This window comes from Halichoerus grypus, chromosome 1 (genome assembly GCF_964656455.1).
Source record: "Halichoerus grypus chromosome 1, mHalGry1.hap1.1, whole genome shotgun sequence".
NCBI classification, from domain to species: Eukaryota; Metazoa; Chordata; class Mammalia; order Carnivora; family Phocidae; genus Halichoerus; species Halichoerus grypus.
Genome location: NC_135712.1, coordinates 69,642,779 through 69,664,431, shown reverse-complemented (window position 1 = coordinate 69,664,431; position 21,653 = coordinate 69,642,779). Strand labels below are relative to the sequence as shown.

Genomic DNA, 21,653 nt, shown 5'->3' with positions numbered 1-21,653 from the left:
GGAGATTCCGTAAGTGTAGGAGAGTGAGATCAAGTGTTATCCTCTCAGCTCCCTCCCTGCCAGATCACCACTGGTTGGCTATGTTTCTCTATTAAAGGCCATGGCACCTGTCAAGCAATCCTCTCCACATTGCTCTCTCTTGGGGTCTTGGGTAACTATTTCTGCCCCATGTCCCTGGAGACTATGTCATCCCTTATAGTTTCACTCCTGCCTACACTTTTGTAAGCAGACCCTTTATGAAATTCTGAACTCTATCATTGTTTCCATCCAGGCAACACTGACTGATGCAATGACCCTATATACAGAGATTTTTATACAGAGTGTGCACATGCATACATATATATAAATATACATACATGCAAATAACTGAAACAAGTTTCATATAACGATTTACCCTTAATATGATATTAATACCTTTGATTCTATCATATTTTGCCTATAATACTATAAAGTATTATCACAATCTACTACTGGGCCTTCACCTGCGGTTTGAAAAATGCCCTAAATGACACTTCTGCAGGTGACACTTTCCCTGACTCATGAGGCTGGATCAGGATTCCACTGTTCACTCATTGCACTCTTATTTTCCTGCAGAGTTCTCTTCACAATGTGTAATGTTGTCATTTTCCCCCACTAAACTTAAGTGTCATAAAAGCAGGAACATGAGGGCGCCTGGGTGGCTCAGTTGGTTAAGCGACTGCCTTCGGCTCAGGTCATGATCCTGGAGTCCCGGGATCGAGTCCCACATCGGGCTCCCTGCTCAGCAGGGAGTCTGCTTCTCCCTCTGACCCTCCTCCCTCTCATGCTCTCTGTCTCTCATTCTCTCTCTCGCAAATAAATAAAATCTTTAAAAAAAAAAAAAAAAGCAGGAACATGATAGTGACGCTCACTATTATATCCTGTTTCAGGCACTGTGGTCAAGAAGTATTTGTAGAGTGAATGAAAGAACAAAGAAACAAAACTCATATTTAATGCGTTATTCCTCCCAGGACTACTTACATTTGGATTTCTAGTACATTTAATAGTGGGACTTTTAGTGTATTTCTGGGACAGAGAAAACTGGATAGAGGGAGTGGGTTATAAGGTACAAACATTCTATCCTGATGTATTTATGAAAGGACTTCAAATATGATTTATAGATACTATTTCATAAAACTCTGGAGTCACCCTTTACTCCTTTCTCCCATTCCTTATCCATCAGCAAATCCTGTCAGGGTTACATTTAAAATATATTCAGAATTCCAATACTTACCACCCCTGTCTACATGCCATCATCTATCAGGTTCACTACAATAGCCTCCTAACTGATCTTCCTGCTGGTGTTCTTGCTTCCCTTCAGTCTCAACAGTGACCCCGCTAAAATGGAAGTCAGATCGAGTCACTCCTCCAGCCAGAACCCTCAAATGGTTTCTCATCTCAGAGTAAAACCCTTTTTTTACAGTGGCCTCCCTGCTTAATTTTTTTCTCGATAGAGAAAATTTTTCTCAGTTACCTTCTAATGTGCCATATACTTTACTTGCTTATTGTCTTGCTTCCCCTACTAGGATGTTAGCTCTATGAGGGCAGAGACTTCTGTGGTTTCGTTTACTGCAGTGTCCTCCGAGCCAAGAACAAAGCTTGGTACATAGTATTTAATCAATAAATTGCTGGATAAATGAATGAAGCATAGAGAAACCCAAATAAATGTGCAATAATTAGGCAATGTAAATCTCTGATATCCACTAATCTATCTCATTCTCGTCTGCAAGTATTTACTGAAGACCCATTTCGTGTAGGCACGGTGCTCTTTAAAAGGCATTAAGGCCTTTTCAGGGCAGTCCTATTCAGTCTGGAGTCAAAACGAAGGATGCAGGTAAGAACTTAGGTCATTTCTTGAAAGAGATAAAGGAGTAGGAGGAAAGGAGTAAGGGGGGAAACTTAAAGAGAAGGGAAGAGCTCTTCCTGCCTTCGTGCTCCTGGCCTTTCTCTTCCACGCTAGGATCCGAGAGTCTCCGTTCACCCTACTCCTCTGTAGTAGGAGGGAAAGATATCCCCATGTTGGCGAATCAAATCTGGGATACCCGAAGCGGGGAGATATCCTCCAGTCTGGCTTCACTTTTTCCACTAAGGAACCAAGCTCTGGTGTTTCTCTGGCAACGCTCAGCTTTGGGGGACCTTTTCTTCTCCTCCTTTAGCTGGCTACCATCTTGCCTCCCTCTGTTATAAAATACGTGTCACAGCTCACAAAGATGAAAGGACTTAGAGAAAGAACTATAAGAGTGCACTTGAATGTGGTTTGCTTCAGTCAAAGACATCTGAGGCTTTTTATTTTTATTTTTTCTGGCGGTTGCGGAAGATGCCTAAGCTGGGGGCGGGGCAGAGAGGTGTTTATCCCACAAGGCCACGCGGCGGGGCTTCGCCTTTCTTTTTCCGCCATCTTGGAGTCTGTGGAGGTGAGGGGAGTTTTTGTTGCTGAACTTTGGGTGCAAATAAGTGCGGTGAGCTCAACCATATGCCTCGGCAGGGCACTGGTGCGGCTGGGAGGCTGTGCCAGCCAGTGATTTCTATGGATTCCAGCAACAGGGAGGACAGGATTGAGGAGATGTGGGACTGATTGTGCTGATCCCCGCACGCCCGGAGAACCGGCGCTCCCGTAATCGGTTGCTTCCTGGGCCTTAGCGGAGTAATAGATGCACTTTGCCCGTATGTAGTTCCCTCTTTGAGGCAGTGGTCCTTTAGGGTGAGTTCTTTTTCCCTACGCTCCCACTCCAGACCTGGCTAGGTCTACAGTCCCCGTTTCCTCAGCATTTCCTTTGCCATTCAATTCCTGTCTGTGTGCCTCTCTGATTACTCGCTCTTCATTTTTGTTCCTGCTGACCGTGGTACGGATTTTCTCAGGGCTTCCTTTCGGAGTTTTCAGGAGGTACTTGTTTTACTGTGGAGTCTTGATACTTTTCGTTGTGGTCTTCATTTTGGAGTTTGCTCAGTTATCAGGCTTTCTCTGAGGTTGGGAAGTCTTGCCCGACTGTGCTTCATGTAGATGTCATACTATAATTATGTTTCCCCGTACCCTTAACGTGAAATGCCGAGCAAAAAGGAATGTGCCCGACAGGTTTAAGAAACGGAGAGAGGACCGGGTGCGAAACGTGCGTTCCAAGATTTTAAACTGTTTTTTTGTTTGTTTTAAGGCCTGCTGGGAACAGGACTCCTATAACGCCAAATCATGTCTGGAAGGTACGGGCTTTACATATAATTGCTTTGTATTTGTAGTTTTTTGTCTTAACAAGCATGAACATAAACATGAGATTGAAACCGGTGGGAAAAAAACTAGATATTTGCTATAGGTAACATTTGAGTAGAGCTCATTACAAGTCAGATCTTTCCAGTGACATGAAACGAGATCTTTTAACAACTTACGGTTCCTGTGTGTTTTGTCTTAGGCTGTGGTCCAAGGCCATTTTTGCTGGCTATAAGCGGGGTCTCCGGAACCAGAGGGAGCACACAGCTCTTCTTAAAATCGAAGGTGTTTATGCTCGAGATGAAACGGAATTCTATCTAGGCAAGAGATGTGCTTATGTGTACAAAGCAAAGAAGTAAGTTTATAGTATTAATAATGCCTTTTAAGTTTTTAGTTGAGATTTGTCGGTTTTTCCTGTTCAAAGAAGAAGAATCAAAAGATGTTGGTAAACTAATTGGGGCTGTTGTGTTTTCTACTTTGGACCTTTAAGGAACTTCGTGGGAGGTTATAGAAGGATGTTACTTGTCTGGGTAGTGTTGGATTTAGGTATCTTCTGCACTTAGAAAGGTGACAGCTGTTAATTGTTTCAAGGAAGGAACCAACTCCTTATATTACGCTCCTCTTAAGGTGTTACAGAGCAGTTTTTCATGTACTTTAATTCATTTTGTTGCTTTCTTGAAATTATGTTGTATACATGCTTAAAAATTATTATTAAACTCATTAAACCAGTTAAAATTTCTGGGGACATGGCTTTCATCTTTGCCCCCCATTCCTGCAGCAACAAGAATGATCCTTTAAAATTATAACTCAAATCATCTGTTTGTTGCTCCAGTACCAACTTTCCTCCGTCTTTAGTAAAAACAAATGTCATTAAGGAGGCTTTAAGACCATAATCATTCAGGGCTTCCTATTTCTACTCTTAGCCTAGCTAGGATTCACTCCATGATACCTTCTGCCTTTCCATATTTTTTTAAAATGTTGCAGCTATTATCATCTGACATTTAATATATTTTACTTACTACTTGGTTATCTGAAAGGGATTTTTTTTTTTGGTAAACTGCAATTTTGTATTTTACAAAATTACAAAAAATACATTTATAAAACTGTCTGGCATACAGTAGGTACTCAAATATTTGTTGAATGCATGATGCCCCAGACTTTAGTTTCTCAGGTGACTTAGTGGTTAACTACAGTTGTGAGTTGGTGACCACTGGTCTAGAGGTTACCTTGAATTTGTATCACCCTACACTAGTTGCCTGGGTTCTCACCTCTTTTATCCCCTTTTAAAACCAGCAACACAGTGACTCCTGGTGGCAAACCAAACAAAACCAGAGTAATCTGGGGAAAAGTAACTCGTGCTCATGGAAACAGTGGCATGGTTCGTGCCAAATTCCGAAGCAACCTTCCTGCTAAAGCCATTGGCCACAGAATCCGTGTGGTAAGTACAGTTATTAGCAGTATGACACTCTGGGGTCAAACTAAGCTCAGGGGTTTGGGCTCTGACCTCTAAAGACTATTGTGATTTTAAAATCACCCCATGAGTTGTGCTTCAAAATCATCTACCGTGTAGATGTATTATGAAATATCAGATTTCCTGGCATTAGAAGGAAAGTGAAGGCAAAGTGTTCAGAAGGATTGTATCTAGATGTCAGATTTTGCTAAAGCTTGGGGTTGGGGGGGATAGTATTTAAATGAACAATTTTCTGGCAAAGATTTACTGAACACAGAAGTGATTGTTAGAAAAGAAAAAATTTTCCTGGCATAATTCATGATATTCCCATTTCTTCATGACAGTCTTGTTAGAATAGGTGTTGTTGTTAGCCTTATTTTATATAAGAAAACTGATGCTCATGTTTCTAGGTCCCAGGACTTCAGTTCAAGCCATTGAGTCCAGATCCTGTGGTTTTCTAAAACAGCTCCTGTTTTCCTTAGTATTCATTTTTAGTAGACAGGGCTATATTCTTGGGATCACATGGTACTTTGGAACCCTTCTGAGCCATTGAGATTTTTCATCAGAAGGTTTTTACTCTGTTATTGGAAGAAGCAAAATTAAGTGGATTACAGGGTTCCCTGTACTGGTTCTTAAAGTGTGTTCATCTAGATGCTATAAGAACTTAGTTCTCTCCCTGCTAAGATGTAAGCAGTCATTGGATCCCTTTTAGAGATGAGTAATGGGACAGAGGGAGGAGATTTATCCATATTGTTGTACTCAACTGACATTTACAAATTTGTATATAACATGCATCTAATTACACCCTGTTTTCTTTTTTCTTCCTAGATGCTGTACCCCTCAAGGATTTAAATTTAATGAAAAGTAAATAAAGGTGTAGATTTGTTCTCTTGTATTTTTGTTAAATGGCTTACCATTTTCTTTTTCCTAAATTCAAGTTGCTGTATTTAAATGGTGACGATTTTCCAGCATTTTCAGAGTACAAGAAAGCCAGGGAGCTATATGTAATGGCAATTACAGAGATTTAGACAATAGGAGGGTTTTAATGAGGGTAGGGAGGTTAGAGTATCTTAATACAAGGCCTTATGTGATAGGGGAGGGAAACAAGCTTTGATTGGAGCCAGTGGGAAAAGGAGTATGTTGGAAGTTTTAAAGTGATGGAGCACATGTTGTCTGAAAAACTTTTGTACAAATGGAGACCAGGAAGGACAGAAGCCAGAAATATTAGCCAGTACAGATACACACCATAACACTTGGCCAGGTTTCCACATCAAAATGGATCTATAACTCTTAAGTTTATTTCAACTTTGGTATTGTGGTATATTACATGTAACTGCCTTCCTCATTAGATTGGGAGTCAGTGAAAGAAACTTAAAATTATTTTGATGGCCTCCTTAATTACCTTAAAGTGTATGCACTTATTCAGTATAGATCGGTTGGGAAACTGACATAAAAATGATAGTTGCAAGAACTTAAAATGAGGATTATATTGAGAGTATCTGGCAGCTTGTTTAGATAGGCAAGGATGAGATATCCTTGGGATGTGTGGCTGGACAAAGCATGCCAGTATAGAACACTTGACTGGTAATAATGTGTAAGTTAAACAAAATACGTCTCAAGAAAAAGTACTCTTAATGAGTTGGGAGTGGGGGGAGGTTGCCCAGACAGTGTAGTTTGGTTCCATGTTTTAATGTAGTAAAGTGTAGGATTGAGATATTTTAGTGTAAGATGAAACTAAAGCAGGGCTGCAGGGTATTTCAAATCTCTGAATTGTTGAAATGAAGTTTGAGCCAAGGCATCAGTTTGCAGTATTGTGGCTGTAGATACTTGATTGTTGCAGTAGCAGCCAGCTAATCCTTTTATTAACCACCAAATCTTGACATTGCACTGAAAATACCAACAAGAAATTTGAGAATTGGTCAAACTGTACCCCTTTTACAGTTTTTAATTCTACTTGGAGTAGCATACAGCAGTTATAAGAAAGGTGTGTTTAGCCCAGTGGTGGTCCTCAAGCCAACAGTTGCTGTTGGAAGGAAAAATACCAGCTTTCACAGAAATGGCCTTGTGTTTGTACTGCCAGGCTCATTTGGGCTTATTTGGGAAGAACAGCTTCAAGGGAAAAGAGGTGGATGTGGGTCAGATGCAGCTTTGGTCCAATGTTAACCATGTTTTCTTCACAAGATCTAAGCAGTGTATTTCATGGCCACAATTTGGTTATAAGAACCCTAAGAAAATGGACATTGAAAAATCGGGTCAATGGCAAGAAGCACCAATCTCAGACCTACACCAGTGAGATTTAGTTGTTGAGAAACAACATAATCTAAAAGTATTCTCTTGTGTCATTTAAGTAGATGTATCAGTACTATTTTTAAATTTGAGAGTGCGTGAGTTGGGGGAGGGACAGAGGTAAAGGGAAAGAATCTCAAGCAGACTCCCCCGCAGAGCTCGTAGCTGGATGTGGGGCTCCATCTCACAACCCTGAGACCTTGACCTGAACCAAAATCAAGTGCGCTGCTTAATGGACTGAGCCACCCAGGTGCCCCAAAGATGTATCAATATACTTGGAGTGGTTAGGAATAGAGGAAGAAATGCTTGGGGAGGTATTTCATAGAAACTGACTTTTAGGGGGCGCCTGGGTGGCTCAGTTCAGCATCTGCCTTCGGCTCAGGTCATGATCCCAGGGTCCTGGGATCGAGCCCCGTGTCAGACTCCCAGCTCAGTGGGGAGTCTGCTGCTCTCTCTCCCTCTGCCTCTCCCCCTGCTTATGCTCGCTCTCTTGCTCATTCTCTCTCTCAAATGAATAAGTAAAATCTTAAGACTTTTAGGATTTATGTGAAAGCAGAAGGCATCTGAGGAACTCTTCAACTGGGTTATGTAACTGAAACCTAATACTGTGGAAAATAAATAGAAAACTAAGAAATGGCCAGATTATGCCAGGTTTTATGTGCTGTACTAAGGATTAAGAGAATTCAAAGACCAACTGAGGAGTCTTCAAAGTTAACATTCCTAGCTTTGGTTGTGGGGTGGGTAATAGTACATTTACAAAGTTGGGGAGCCAGAAGATCATTGTGGGGGGGATGTTGAGTTTGAGGAAGTTATAGGATACTCAGTTGTGAACATGTCCAGGAAGGCAGCTGGATGTTCATGTCTGGATTAGGCATATAGAGGAGGAAACCTCATAAAGCCTGTCACCTTTGTAGGAGTTTAAGTGAATACAGTATTCTGAGAAGGATGATGGTAGAGTAATGGAGGTGGATAAACAAGTGGGCATTTGGGCAAAGAGAAGTCTGAGAATCCCTAGGATGACCTGAGAAAATGCAGTGGCAAAACAACTTTGCACGCAAATTCGTGCTCTTCAACTGATTTAATAATACAGCACTTGTAAATGAGAGGGTGCTTTATGCATTTCTGTTCCCATAATGAGATTCGGTGAGTACAGATAGTCCTCAAGCCAGAGGTACCACTAGAGGAATCCCGTGTTTCAGAGAAATGAGGTTGAATGCCTAGCAGTTTGTTGGCTGGATCAGTGAAACAGCCTCTCCCCAGCATGACACAACTGTTAAAATTAGGAACTTGATGTTGACTGGTGCTATTCTCTGTTCACAATTCAGTTTCTTTGTAATCTTGTAGTGGAAAAAGCACATGTCCTGAAAGTGATAAATTTGGTTTGGAGTCCCAATTTCCACTAGTTGTGGGATGATAGACTCATTATGTAATGAGCCTTTACTGGTAGAGTGACCCACCCTTGAATTTGAGTACATTATCTTTACCAATGAATGGCACAATCTTGGGGCTATTCTTTCTTTCCTATCTCCAGTTCCTAGTACAGTAATTTACAGTATTCAGTTCTGGTTAAATGACTTACAGTTCAGTGCTTCCAATTACTTGTTTTAATTGTTTAATGGGCCTTGGGGGAAATACCCCAATTTTCAATTTTTTTTTTACAGTTCCTCATGGCCTAGATTGAAGGTAGAGTTTCCTTAATGGCAAGGATCCACCTGGTCTCTTCCTGGGTTAAATGCAGTTACAATTCTTGTGGTTTTGTTTGTTTTTTGTTGCAGTTTTTTTTTTAAGTAGGCTCCACACCTAATGTGGGGCTTGAACTCACTACCCAGAGATCAGGAGTCACATGCTGTACTGCCAGCCAGCCAGGCGCCCCTAATTCTTGTTTTGTTTTATAGAAGTTAAGGGATGGGGTTGAATAGGAATGAATATATTGATTTTCTAAGAAATGACTAGTAAAGAAATGGTCCTAAAATTGGTGACTGAGGATAAAAAGTAAAAATGAAAATTATATTCCATTCATCTTTACACAGAGGGCTAAACCATTAAAGGTTCTGCATCAGATTGTTTAAGCCACCTGGCACCCAGTGTGGATGCCTATCTTTAAGGTGAGTAACTGAATTAAAGAGAAACGGCCTCATTCCACCATCGCCTTACAACACCCACTGGGCTTCCTACAGCCCAACTCACGTGGTCCGCTAAACAGCACTTACTGGCAGGCTTTGCGCTTTGAGACGCGACGGCCGCGATGCGGTTCTCATCCGCGGTGAACTGTAGGGTGATGCTAGCCAATCAAAAATTCCGCCGGCGGCGAGGGGCGGAGCTGGTGTAGGGTGGAGACGTCACGTACTCCATGGTAACGACGCTCGGCCCGAAGATGGCGGCCGAGTGGAATGGAGTAGCAGGTTCCTCCGGTTCAGGCCCTGGCCCTAGCCAGTGGAGCTGGAGTAGGTCTTTATGGGTCCGAGGCGTTTTACTCCTGTTGGGCGGCCTCTGGGCAAGGTCCACATCAATTCCTCTCTCCTTGGACAGTTCCCCTCCTTGCCGGCACCACGTCCCCTCTGAGACTGAGGTAGGGTGACGGAGGGGCGGGAGCGGGCGCTGTGAGGGTAAAGTAACACGGGAGGCGAAGATGTAGAGGGTAGTTGTTGGAACAAGGTGTGTTGGAGAAGAAAGCGAAATTGGACCGGAGACTGAACTCTTAGGGGGCTGGACCTGCTATTGTTGCCAGGTGGACCTTGGCTCCTGAGGCCTTGACCCAGCCACTCCAAAAGATGTCGCTGGAGGCTCTTGGTCTGCCAGGAGAAAGAATTCAAGGACGGACAACACAGTAGATGAGCAGTACAAGCAGGAAAGTTTCTTCAAGTCAGAGTACACTCTAGAGATGTGAGAGCGGGTACGCTCAAGGAAGTGCTGAGCCCACTGCGTTTGGATTTCTGTTATTGACAGTTGTTAACAAGGGGGTGGAATATTCATTACTTGAAGTGAGGATTTCTTAGAAGCAGGATGGTCTCTTCCAGGAATGTAGTTATGCCCTTTTTTTGCCTTATTTGCCCCATAAGGAACTCTCGCGGAGATTTCAGAGGCGGAGCTCCTTCAAAACGCAATGCTAATGATATAACAACTGTATCATGAGCTTAGGTCACTCACGCTGTCAAGATGGGAGTCCCGTGTGGTTTTCTTTTGGAGTGCTGCCAGGGCAGGCCTCTTCCTTATAGTTGGCCATGACTTCCTCTTTGCTGACCTCGCGGCATCTTGTTAGAAGCTAACTAACTGCCTGCTCTAACAGTATTAACTCCCTTTCTGCACCTAGCAAAGTGGCTGAGTTAGGCACTCAGAACATGGAGGCTTTCCTGTACTGAGAGTTGTGCTTAGGTAGTTGTAGAGCAGGGTGGTTTTCAACTTGAGAGTGCATCAGAATCACCTAAGGGATTTGTTAAAAACACAATTTGCAGCCCCACTCCCCAACTTTCTGACTCGTTAGGTCTGGGATGGTACCCAGAATTTGCAGTTCAAGTTCCCAGATGGTTGATGATGTTACTTGTCCAAAGACCACACTTTGTGCTCTACTGACCTAAAGGTTTTGGAAGAAGTTGATAGGAGAGCTAAAGGCATTGCAAGGATATTGGGGGGTTCTCCGAAGACAAAATTCAGGCTTATTTTCAAGTTACTTCACCACATTGCTTGCTTTACCCTATTCTCCTACCCTCCTTCACACTCTTTCTCTCCCTCTCTACATTCTTTTAATCCTAAAGTTCCCTAAGCTCAAGACAGTGAGCTGAAACCACTCCAGCAGAATGCTTTTTCCATTTCATAGTATGTCTTATCTATAATCTCTTCTGGCACTTAACCAAGTACTGCTGTATGGGGAAGGTTTATTTCTCAGGCATTTCTTTGTAGTCTTTTGTAGTTAAATTGTAAGGTTCTTTCGGATGAGGTTTATGTCTTTGATTCCTCCACAGTATTTATAGAGCCCACAATAATCAGTGTTCTTTGAGGAAAGGAGATAGAGTACCTGGGGCAGGGTGGCATGTTATGATTGATTTTATAATTTGTCTTACTACTTTATCAAGAAAGTCTGATCTAGAAATTTTCAGTTCAGCCCAGAAATCTAAGACCACTCATTTTTGTGGTAATTTTCAAAAAGTTCTGTGCATACTGTTCATAACCATATGTGCCAAAATACTAAGTTTGGGGCTTGTAGCTGTATTCCAGCTTTTATCATGACTCTGCATTTTGGCTGAATTTTATTTATTTTTTAGTCTCTTAGCAACTTTTAAGTTTATAATACAGTATTGTTGATTATAGTCACTATGTTATATATTAGATCTCCAGGGCTTATTTATTTACTGGTTGCAAGGTTGTACCCTTAAACAGTATATCCCCAGTTCTCCCACCCCTGATGAATTCTCTAAAAAAAAAAAAAAATCCTGTAAAAACCTGTGTTTCTTTCTTAGAATGTAGATTACAGTAAGAAAGCTATTCAAAGAACTGCAAAATCTCTCCACTAGAGGGAACCTAAATAGCTGTTTCTTCTAGTGATTATTGCCAGTGTTCAAAACTCCAATTTATATTTGAACATCTCTGTGGATAGGGAGATTATCTCCAGAGGCAGCCCCTTTGCTTTTTGGAGATCACCAGTATAAAGTTCTTCTTTTTATAGAGCTGAAAACTTTTCCTGAAATTTCTACCCACTATTCCTTTTTATGCCTCTTGGCTAAACAGACTCAATAGTGATAGTGCTTCAGATATTAAAAGCAAGCTATTAAGTTCTTTTTGAGACTTCTCATCTTTAATAAATTTTCCTAGTTCTTCATAGAGTATGTAATAGCAAGTCCTCCTAACCACTATCTTAGCTTTAACCTAGACATAAAATATAGGCAAGAATTATTCATTGTACTCCTACTAGTGACTACAACTCTGTTAAATGGTATAGGAAATTATATTACATTTTTTGGGTTGTGGTGGGAAGTACAAAACATGTTGGGGAAAAAAAAAAAAAAAGCAAGTGGGGAGGTGTGGGGAGGCACCTGGCTGGCTAAGTTGGTAGAGTGTGAGATTCTTGATCTCTGAGTTCAAGCCCCATGTTGGGTGTAGAACCAACTCAAAAAAAAAATTTTTTTTGGACACATTTAAGTTTTCAACTAAAACCTCTAAGTTTCATTTTTTTAATTATGTAAATTAAAACAAAAAAAAAAACGGAATAGTATAATGGACTCCCATGGACCCATCACCCAGCTTTAACTCTTACCATATTCTCTCATTCTTGTTTCATATACTTTCACCCATTCCCCATCCTCTCATTTGTTATTGTTACTTTTAAAAGTTTGTTGTTGGGTCACCTGGGAGGCTCAGTCAGTTAAGTGTCTGTCTCTTGATTTCTGCTCAGGTCATGGTCTCAGGGTTGTGAGATCAAGCTCCATGTAGGGCTCTGTGCTGGGAGTGGAGCCTGCTTGGGATTCTCCCTCTCTCTCTCTCTCTCTCTGCTCCTCCCCCCCCCAAAAAAGAAATATTATTTTAAACCTTTTTTTTTGTTAAGTAATCTCTATGCCCAGCATGGGGCTTGAACTCACAACCCCAAGATAAGAGTGGCATGCTCTACCAACTGAGCCAGGCAGGTGGCCCTAAAAGTTTTCTTGTAAAATTTACATATATTAAAATGCAATAAATGCAATCATGTACTTCACGTGAAACTTGTAACCGCATGATATAGAACATTTCCATGTCTCCAGAAAGATCCCCGCTCCATTTTGTGCCAGTCAGTCTCCCCCGTCCAGATACCCCAGGCAACAATTGTTCTCATTTTTTTTTTTTTTAACATTAGATTAGTTTTGTCTTGGGACCCCTGGGTGGCTCAGTCAGTTTCAGCTCAGGGCATGATCCCAGGGTCCTGGGATCAAGTCCCCCATCGGGCTCCTTGCTCGGCAGGGAGCCTGCTTCTCCTTCTACCTGCTGCTCTCCCTGCTTGTGCTCTCTCTCTCTCTGACAAATAAATAAATAAAATCTAAAAAAAAGAAAGAAAATTAGTTTTGTCTCTTCTACAGCTTAGTTTACACAAATGGAATTATGTAAAATATTTGTTATCCAATAGTAAATTGTGTAAATAGCAATTGCTTTTTGTGATAGACCCTATTTGGTCTTAACTTAAGGGTATTATCCTTTTTATATACCTCTGAATTCAATTTGCTAATAGTTGTTAAAGATTTTTGTTATCTATGTTTATGAGTAATGTTGGTTTATAATTTCTTTTTTTAGTGAAGTTTTTGTTCATTTTTTTAAAAGATATTGTTTATTTGAGCAGGGGGAATGTCAGGTAGAGGGAGAAGCAGGCTCCCCGCTGAGCAAGGAGCCCGATGGGGGACTTGATCCCAGGACCATGGGATCATGACCTGAGCCGAAGGGAGCCGCTTAACCGACTGAGCCACCCAGGCATACCTTTGTTCATTTTTTTTTTTAAAGATTTTATTTATTTATTTGACAGAGAGTAACAGCGAGAGAGGGAACACAAGCAGGGGGAGTGGCAGAGGGAGAAGCAGGCTCCCCGCCGAGCAGGGAGCCCGATGCGGGGCTCGATCCCAGGACCCTGGGATCATGACCTGAGCCGAAGGCAGACGCTTAACGACTGAGCCACCCAGGCGTCCCCCTTTGTTCATTTTTGATACCAGAATTATACTGGCTTCACATAATGAGTTGGGAGATGTTCCATCTTCTTGTATTTTCTAAAAGAGTTTGTATAAAATTGAAATCATTTCTTCCTTAAATGTTTAGTATAATTCATAATTGAGACCACCTGGATGGGCCTGCCATTTTCTTTGTAGAGAGTTGTTTTTTGTTTTTTATTTTAAGATTTTATTTATTTATTTGACAGAGAGAGAGACAGCGAGAGAGGGAACACAAGCAGGGGGAGTGGGAGAGGGAGAAGCAGGCTTCCCGCTGAGCAGGGAGCCTGATGTGGGGCTTGATCCCAGGACCCCAGGATCATGACCTGAGCCGAAGGCAGATGCTTAACCAACTGAGACACCCAGGCACCCTTGAATTTTATTAAATGTCTTTTCTGCATCAATTAATATAATTGTGTAGCTTTTCTTCTTTACTATGTTGATATTGTGAATTACATTGATTTTTTTTTTTTAATGATAAACTAGCATTGCATTCCTGAGATTAAAACTCCAGTTGGTTATGATGTATTACCCTTTTTACATTTTGCTGGATTTGACTTGCTAATATTGTTGATAATTTTGCATATATATTCATGAAGGATATTGGTCTGTAGTTTTTTTTTTTTCGTTCAATAACTGTTGGGGTTGGTATTAGGGTAATGCTGGCCTCATAGAATGGGTTCAGAAATATTCCTTCCCCTTCCATTTTAAGGAAGAGCTTGCATACAGTCACTGTTGTTTCTTCCTTAAATGTTTAGTAGAATTCGTGAATGAAGCCATCTCAACCTAGAATTTTCTTTACTGGAGAGTTTTTTTTTTTTAAAGATTTTATTTATTTATTTGACAGAGAGAAAGCGAGAGAGGGAACACAAGCAGGGGGAGTGGGAAAGGGAGAAGCAGGCTTCCCACTGAGCAGGGAGCCCGATGCGGGGCTCAATCCCAGGACCCTGAGATCATGACCTGAGCCGAAGGCAGTCGCCGAACCGACTGAGCCACCCAGGCGCCCCTTTACTGGAGAGTTTTAAACTATGAACTTATTTTCTTTAATAGATAATGGACTATTCAGGTTATATCTTCTTGATTGTGTTTTGATTAAGTTACGTCTTTCAGAGATTTTCATTTCATTGAAGTTGTCAAATTTATGGACATAAAGTTTTTCTTAATATTCTCTTTTGATCTTTTAAATGTCCGTGAAGGGTTCTGGTACCAATTCCAATGTGTGGGGGTTTTTCTACACACCACCAAGCAGCTCTTCTACACAAACTGAAACTCAATTCTGACACTATCTACCCAGTGATAGCGTCAGATTCCACAGTTCTACAAGACTGGTCCCCACCCCACCATTTCAGACACCAGTTGTAAGTCTAGACTGTCACCTGAGCTTCTGACCAAATGACTATAGATTGGAGTTTCCAACAACCCCGTCCTTGGGTTGGATTAATTTGCTAGAGCAGCTCACAGAACTCAGAGAAAAAATTTACTACTAGATTACTGGTTTATTATAAAAAAGTATAACTCAAGAACAACTAGATGGAAGAGATGCATAGGGCAAGGTATAGAGAAAGGGCAAGGAGTTTCCGCCCATCAGAGCATTCCATTCTCCAGGAATCTCTTGGGGAAACCTCATTTATTATTATTTTTTTTTTTTTTTTTAAAGATTTTATTTATTTATTTGACACAGCGAGGGAGCACAAGCAGGGAGAACAGTAGAGGGAGAGGGAGAAGCAGGCTCCCCGCCAAGCAGGGAGCCCGATGTGGGGCTCGATCCCAGGACCCTGAGACCATGACCTGAGCCGAAGGCAGACGCTTAACCATCTGAGCCACCCAGGCGCCCCGGGGAAACCTCATTTAGAATGGAGCTGGGAGGCCAGCAAGAGGGAGCTCTGGTGCCCTACCCTTCATTGTCAATTGCAGACCTAACAGGAAGTGATGGACCTTGTATGTGGATACTATTTTACTATCCCAGCAGGAGGAAGAATGTTTTTGCTCCTTGCCTGGCAGTAGTCCAGCCGGTGAGAGACTGTCACAACTAAGCCAATGAAAAGCCATTATACTTTGAACTACCAGTTTATTCCAGTAGACATTTTGCTTGTAACAGCCCTCCCAGCTTCCTTTTTTTCTCTATAAAAGAGTATTATTCCTCACCTTTGTTCTTCAGACTTGCCTATGGTTTTGTTGTAGCATGCTTGTCCTGGATTGCAATTCTCTGCTATTCCCAAATCCATTTTTGCTGGAAAAATAACCAGCAGTTTTATTTTTAAGGTTAACAGTGTTCACCAACAGGAAACTCCAAACCCCATCCTTTTGGGTTTTATAGAGGCTTCATTACATAGACATGATTGATTAAATCATCAGCCATTAGAGAACTCGATCTGCAGCCCCTCTCTCCTCATCAGAGATAGAGTGGGTGAAGACTGAAAGTTCCAAACCTCTATTCACATGGTTGGCTCCACTGGCAAGCAGTCCCCATCCTTAGGTGCTTTCCAAAAGTCACCTCATTAACATAACAAAAGACATCTTTTTCACTCTCATCACTTAGGAAATTCCAAGAGTTTAAGAACTCTGTGCCAGTAATGGGACAAAAGCCAAATACATATTTCCTATTGTAAGTCACAGTATCACAGTCTGTAAAGTCGTCTCCTGTTTCATTCTTGACATTGGTAATTGGTGTTCGCTCTTTCTCTTGATTAGTCTGCTTAGAGGTTTATCAGTTATATTAGTCTTCTCAAAGAATCAGCTCTTAGTTTTATTGATTTCTCTATTATTTTTGTTTTCCATTTAATTGATTTCTGCTCTTTATTATTTTCTTCTTTTTTTCTCTGAGTTTAATTTGCTCTTTTTCTAGTTTCTTTCTTTCTTTCTTTCTTTTTTTTTAAGATTTATTTGAGAAAAAGAGAGCACAAGCAGGGGGAGTGGCACAGGGAGACAGAAAAGCAGGCTCCCCACTGAGCAGGGAGCCCAACGCAGGGCTCGGTCCCAGGACCCTGGAATCATAACCTGAGCAAAAGGCAGATGCTTAACCAACTGAGCCAACCAGGCACCCCCGATTTCTAGTTTCTTAGAAGCTTAGATCATTAATTTGAGGGTTTTTTTTTCCCAAGGTAGGTATGTAAAGCTATAAATTTTCCTCTAAACGTTGCTTTAGCTGTATGCCACAAATACTAATTTGCTGTAATTTTATTTTCATTCAACTAAAAGTATGTGGGGCTTGAACTCAACAGCTGTGTGAGCCAGCCAGGCGCCCCCTTTTAATTTAAGTATAGTTGACATACAGTGTTGGATTAGTTTCAGGTATGCAACATAGTGATTCAACAAATTTATACCTTATGCTAAGCCAACCACAAGTGTAGCTACCATCTGTCACCATACAACACTCTTAGAATACCATTGACTATTATTTCCTATGCTGTACCTTTTATTTCTGTGGCTTATAGATTCCATAACTGGAAGCCTGTATATCCCACTCCCCTTCACCCATTTTGCCCATCCCTTCACCCCCTTTCCATCTGACAGCCATCAGTTTGTTTCCTGTATTTATGTCTGATTCTGCTTTTTGTTTATTTGTTTATTCATTCATTTGTTTTTTGTTAGATTTCACCATTTTGCTACTGTTATATATTACCTCTACATATAAGTCTCACAATTACAATTTTCCAATTTTAGCTTTAAACAGTTAATGTCTCTAAACAAATAAAAAGAAAATAAATATATGTATAATTTGTTGAGGGTCTCCAAGACCCGTCAGGTTTAGTGACTTGCTAGAGGACTCACAGTACTTGGCATATGGCATACTCAAGATTTATTACAGGGAAAGGATACAAAGCATAGTCAGCAAAGAGAAAAGGCTCATGGAGCAAAGACTGGAGGAAACCAGGCACAAGCTTACAAGATTCCTCTCCTCGGGGAGTCACATAGGATGTGCTTAATTCCTTCAGCTGTAACTTGTAACAAGAACAAAATGTTGTCTGACTGGGAAGCTCATCTGAGCTTATGAGTCCAGGGTTTTTGTATGAGATTGGTTATGTAGGCACAATTTCAGTCCCTAAAATTTCAGACTCTGAGGAGTAAACAAGTATTCAGCATAAACTATAGTTTCTATTAATACTTTAGGTACAATGAACCTACCTTATTTAGGGAAATCTTATATCAGTGTAGGGAACTGATTACCAGTCAGGTTCTCAGACCTACAAAAAAAACCCTGAATATTTGTGTCCCCTCCAAAATTTATATGTTGAAATCCTAACTCCCATTGTGTTGGTTACGAGGTGGGGTCTTCTGTAGGTGATTAGATCATGACAGCAGAGCCATAATGAATGGAATTAATACCCTTATGAAAGAGACCCCAGAGAGCTCCTTTGCCTCTTATGCCAAAGGACACAGTAAGAATATGGCCTTATGAAACAAGAAGGGGGCCATCCCCAGACACTCAATCTTCAAACACCTTGATCTTGGACTTACTAGTCTCCAAAATTGTGAGAAATAAATTTCCATGTTTATAAGCCACCCGGTTTATGGTATTCTGTTATAGCAGCCTGAACTGACTGATAAAAGATCCAAGATACCATCTAGTGTCATTTGCATGTCCATGAAGAACTTCCTTTAGAATGAATGAATGAAGAATTCATTCAAGTAGAAAGAATGAAGAACTTCCTTTAAAAGGAAATGAATATAGTGCTGGTGATGAATTCTCTTAATTTTTGTTTGTCTGAAATATATTTATGTCCTCTTCACTTTTGAAGGATAGTTTCATTGTATATGGACTTCCTTTAGCACTTTATTTGTTCCATTGTCTTCTGGTCTCCATTTTTTTTTTTTAATTAAAGACTACTTTTTAGAGCAGTTTTAGTTTTACTGAAGAACTAAGAAGAAGGTACAGAGATTTCCCAAATGCCCTGTTTCCCCTCACATGCATAGATTCCCCCATTATCAACATCCCCAACCAGAGTAGTACTTTTGTTACAATTGATGAACCTACACTGGCACATTATAATCACCCAGAATTCATAGTTCACATTACGATTTGCTCTTGATGGGGTACATTTTATGGGTTTGGACAAATGTATAATGAAATGTATTCATTAATATAGTATCATACAGGGTATTTTTATTGCACTAAAAATCCTCTGTGTTCCATCTATTCATCTCTTTTCTCACCCCTACCCCCTGGCAAACACTGATCTTTTTACTGTGTCCATAGTTTTCCCTTCCCCAGAATGTCATATATTTGTAATCATACAGTATGTAACTTTTCAGATTGGCTTCTTTCATTTAGTATCCTGTATTTAAGCTTTCCCCATGTCTTTTCATGGCTTGATATTTCATCTTTTGAGCTTTAAATAATATTCCATCATCTGGATGTATCACAGTTTATCTGCTAGCATACTGAGGAACATCTTGATAACTTCTAAGTTGTAACAATTATGAATAAGGCTGCTATAAATATCTGTGTATAGGTTTTCTGTGTACAGGTTTTCTGTGTACAGACATCTTTGTACATAATTTTTAATTCATTTGAGCAAATAGTGAAGAGCACAGTTGCTCAGTTGTAATGGTAAGAGTGTATTTTGTTTTGTAAGAAACTGCCAAGCTGACTTCCAAAGTGGCTGTACCATTTTGCATTCCCACCCACAATGAATGAGAGTTCCTGTTGCTCCACATCCTTGGCAGCATTTGGTGTTGTCCATGTTCCAGATTTGGGTCATTCTAATAGATGTGTAGTAGTATTTCATTGTTGTTTTAATTTGTATTTCCCTGATGACATATAATATGGAGCATCTTTTCATATGCTTGTTTGCCATCTGTATATCTTTTCTGGTGAAGTGTTTGTGCACATCTTTTGCCCAGTTTTTAATTGAACTGTTCATTTTCTTAATGTTGAGTTTTAAGACTTCTTTGTATATTTTGTGTAATAGTCCTTTATCAGATGTGTCTTTTGCAAATATTTTCTCCCAGTCTGTGGCTTGTCTTACTCTCTTCATGTTATCTTTCACAGAGCATTAGTTTTTAATTTTAATAAAGTCAGATTTATCAATTATTTCTTTCTTAGATCACTCTTTAAGTGTTGTATCTTTTTTTTTTTTTTTTAAGATCCATCTATTTTAGAGAGTGAGAGAGAGTGCGCATATGCGCCAATGGGGGGATTGGCAGAGGGTGGAATCTTCAAGCAGACTCCCCACTGAGGCAGAGCCTGTTGCTGGGCTTGATGCTGGGCTCAATCCCACAACCTATGAGATCATGACCTGGGCTGAAACCAAGAGCTGGACGCTTAACTGACTGAGGCACCTGGGCACCCCATTTGGTGTTGTATCTAAAAAGTCATTGCCACACCCAAGCTTGTCTAGGTTTTCTCCTATAATATCTTCTAAGAGTTTTATGTTTTGCATTTTACATTTAGGTGTGTAATCCATCTTGAGTTAGTTTTTGTGAAGGACATAAGGTCTGTCTCCAGGTTCTTTTTTTATTTTTAATGTGGCTGTCCAGTTGTTCCAGTAGCATTTGTTGAAAAGACTTTCTTTGCTCATTGTATTACCTTTTCTTCTTTGTTAAACATCATTTGGCTGTATTCACGTGGGCTTATTTTTGGGCTCTCTTTCCTGTTCCATTGATCTATTAGTCTATTTTTTCCTTTTTTAAAATTTTTAATTGAAGTATAGTTGATGTATAATATTAATTTTAGGTGTACAACATAGTGAGTTGACAGTTACATACATTACAAAATGCTTACCACAATAAATGTAGTTACTATCTGTCACTATAAAATGTTATTACAATATTGTTGACTATATTCCCTATGCTGTACTTTTCATCCCTGTGACTTGTTTTATTTTATAACTGCAAATCTATATCTCTTTATCCCCTTCATCTATTTTGCCTTCTCTACCTCGCTCTCCTCTGGCAACTACCACTTTGTTCTCTGTATTTATGAGTCTGTTTTTTGGTTTTTGTTTGTTCATTTTTATTTTTTTAGATTCCACATATAAGTAAAATCATGTTGTCTTTCTCTGACTTATTTCACTTAACATAATACCCTCTAGGTCTATCTATGGTGTCATGAATGGCAAGATTTCATTCTTTTTTATGGCTGAGTAATATTCCATTGAGTAATACCACATCTTCTTTATCCATTCATCTGTCAACAGACATTTAGGCTGCTTCTATATCTTGGCTATTTTAAATAATGCTGCAATAAATATTTGTCTCTTTTGTAAATACCACATGTTTTGATCACTGTAGCTTATAGTAAATCTTGAAGTCAGGTAGTATCAGTCTTCCAACTTTGTTCTTCTCCTTTGACATTGTATTGGCTATTCTTGGTCTTTTGGCTTTCCATATAAACTTTAGAATCAATTTGTTTGGTGTCCGCAATATAACTTCCTGGGATTCTAATTGGGATTGCATTCAGTCTATAGATCAAATTGAGAAGAGCTGACATCCTGACAATATTGAGTCTTCTATCCATGAACATGAAACATCTCTTCATTTATTTAGTTCTTTTATTTTTTTTCTGGTTAGAATCTCAATTGGCTAATCTATACAACATCCTTTAAATTTTTTTTCAAATCTATTCTTTCTTTCAGGTCATAAATAAGGTTCATCTTAAGGCAAATCATGTTGTAAAAAGAGATGTTGATGAACATTTAAGAATCAAGACTGTCTATGATAAAAGTATTGATGAGTAAGTACACCATTATTTTGCCTTTTTAAAATTAAGAATCGTGGGGTGCCTTTATTATAAAAAATAAAAAGGTGGGGGCGCCTGGGTGGCTCAGTCGTTAAGTGTCTGCCTTCAGCTTGGGTCATGATCCCAGGGTCCTGGGATCGAGCCCCACATCAGGCTCCCTGCTCCATGGGAAGCCTGCTTCTCCCTCTCCCACTCTCCTTGGTTTGTGTTCCCTCTCTCACTGTGTCTCTTTGTCAAATAAATAAATAAAAATCTTTAAAAAAAAAATTAAGAATCAAAGTATTAAAGATATTTTCATCTGTTACCTGAAGATCCATAGATGGAGCTACATGCTAATGCACCTTCAAGATGGAATGAAGCTTG

General features: G+C 40.1%; 3 protein-coding genes across 14 annotated transcripts in view; 2 read left to right on the top strand and 1 right to left on the bottom strand.

Moving 5' to 3' along the window:
- The window catches only part of DRC9 (dynein regulatory complex subunit 9), a 44,725-nt gene extending 42,471 nt beyond the window's left edge, over positions 1–2,254 (bottom strand). For 3 of the 7 annotated variants that reach the window (XM_036102657.2, XM_036102666.2, XM_036102661.2), the window contains exon 1: positions 1,946–2,254. The gene's annotated coding sequence lies outside the window, so the exon portion shown is untranslated. Of the gene's footprint in view, positions 1–1,252; positions 1,787–1,945 lie in introns of those variants that run through there. The other 4 variants (XM_036102659.2, XM_036102664.2, XM_036102655.2 and 1 more) reach the window with 2 other exon arrangements.
- A 131-nt stretch (positions 2,255–2,385) lies between these two features.
- RPL35A (ribosomal protein L35a) lies at positions 2,386–5,573 on the top strand. Of its 3 annotated transcripts, none has more exons than XM_036102668.2 (5): positions 2,386–2,432; positions 3,168–3,213; positions 3,420–3,572; positions 4,511–4,655; positions 5,496–5,573. In XM_036102668.2, the coding sequence occupies exons 2-5, from the start codon at positions 3,203–3,205 to the stop codon at positions 5,517–5,519; spliced, it is 333 nt and encodes a 110-aa protein (XP_035958561.1). In that variant the 5' UTR covers positions 2,386–2,432; positions 3,168–3,202; the 3' UTR covers positions 5,520–5,573. The 3 variants fall into 3 exon arrangements, with proteins under 3 accessions (XP_035958561.1, XP_035958564.1, XP_035958565.1); XM_036102671.2 differs by having other exon boundaries at positions 2,398–2,477; XM_036102672.2 differs by lacking the exon at positions 2,386–2,432 and adding an exon at positions 2,484–2,719.
- Positions 5,574–9,303: 3,730 nt separating this feature from the next.
- LMLN (leishmanolysin like peptidase) overlaps positions 9,304–21,653 on the top strand; it is an 81,960-nt gene continuing 69,610 nt past the window's right edge. For 3 of the 4 annotated variants that reach the window (XM_078067065.1, XM_078067047.1, XM_078067068.1), the window contains exons 1-2: positions 9,312–9,522; positions 21,187–21,284. In XM_078067065.1, the coding sequence (XP_077923191.1) occupies positions 9,328–9,522; positions 21,187–21,284 (293 nt within the window). In that variant the 5' untranslated portion in view covers positions 9,312–9,327. Of the gene's footprint in view, positions 9,523–21,186; positions 21,285–21,653 lie in introns of all 4 variants that reach the window. The other variant, XM_078067056.1, reaches the window with a different exon arrangement.

Bases quoted from the DNA above. Each gene is read 5' to 3' on its own strand.
- RPL35A (XM_036102668.2), top strand. The intron at 3,573-4,510 runs GTAAGTTTATAG...TTTTAAAACCAG, and splicing joins TATGTGTACAAAGCAAAGAA to CAACACAGTGACTCCTGGTG. The intron at 4,656-5,495 runs GTAAGTACAGTT...TTTTCTTCCTAG, and splicing joins TTGGCCACAGAATCCGTGTG to ATGCTGTACCCCTCAAGGAT.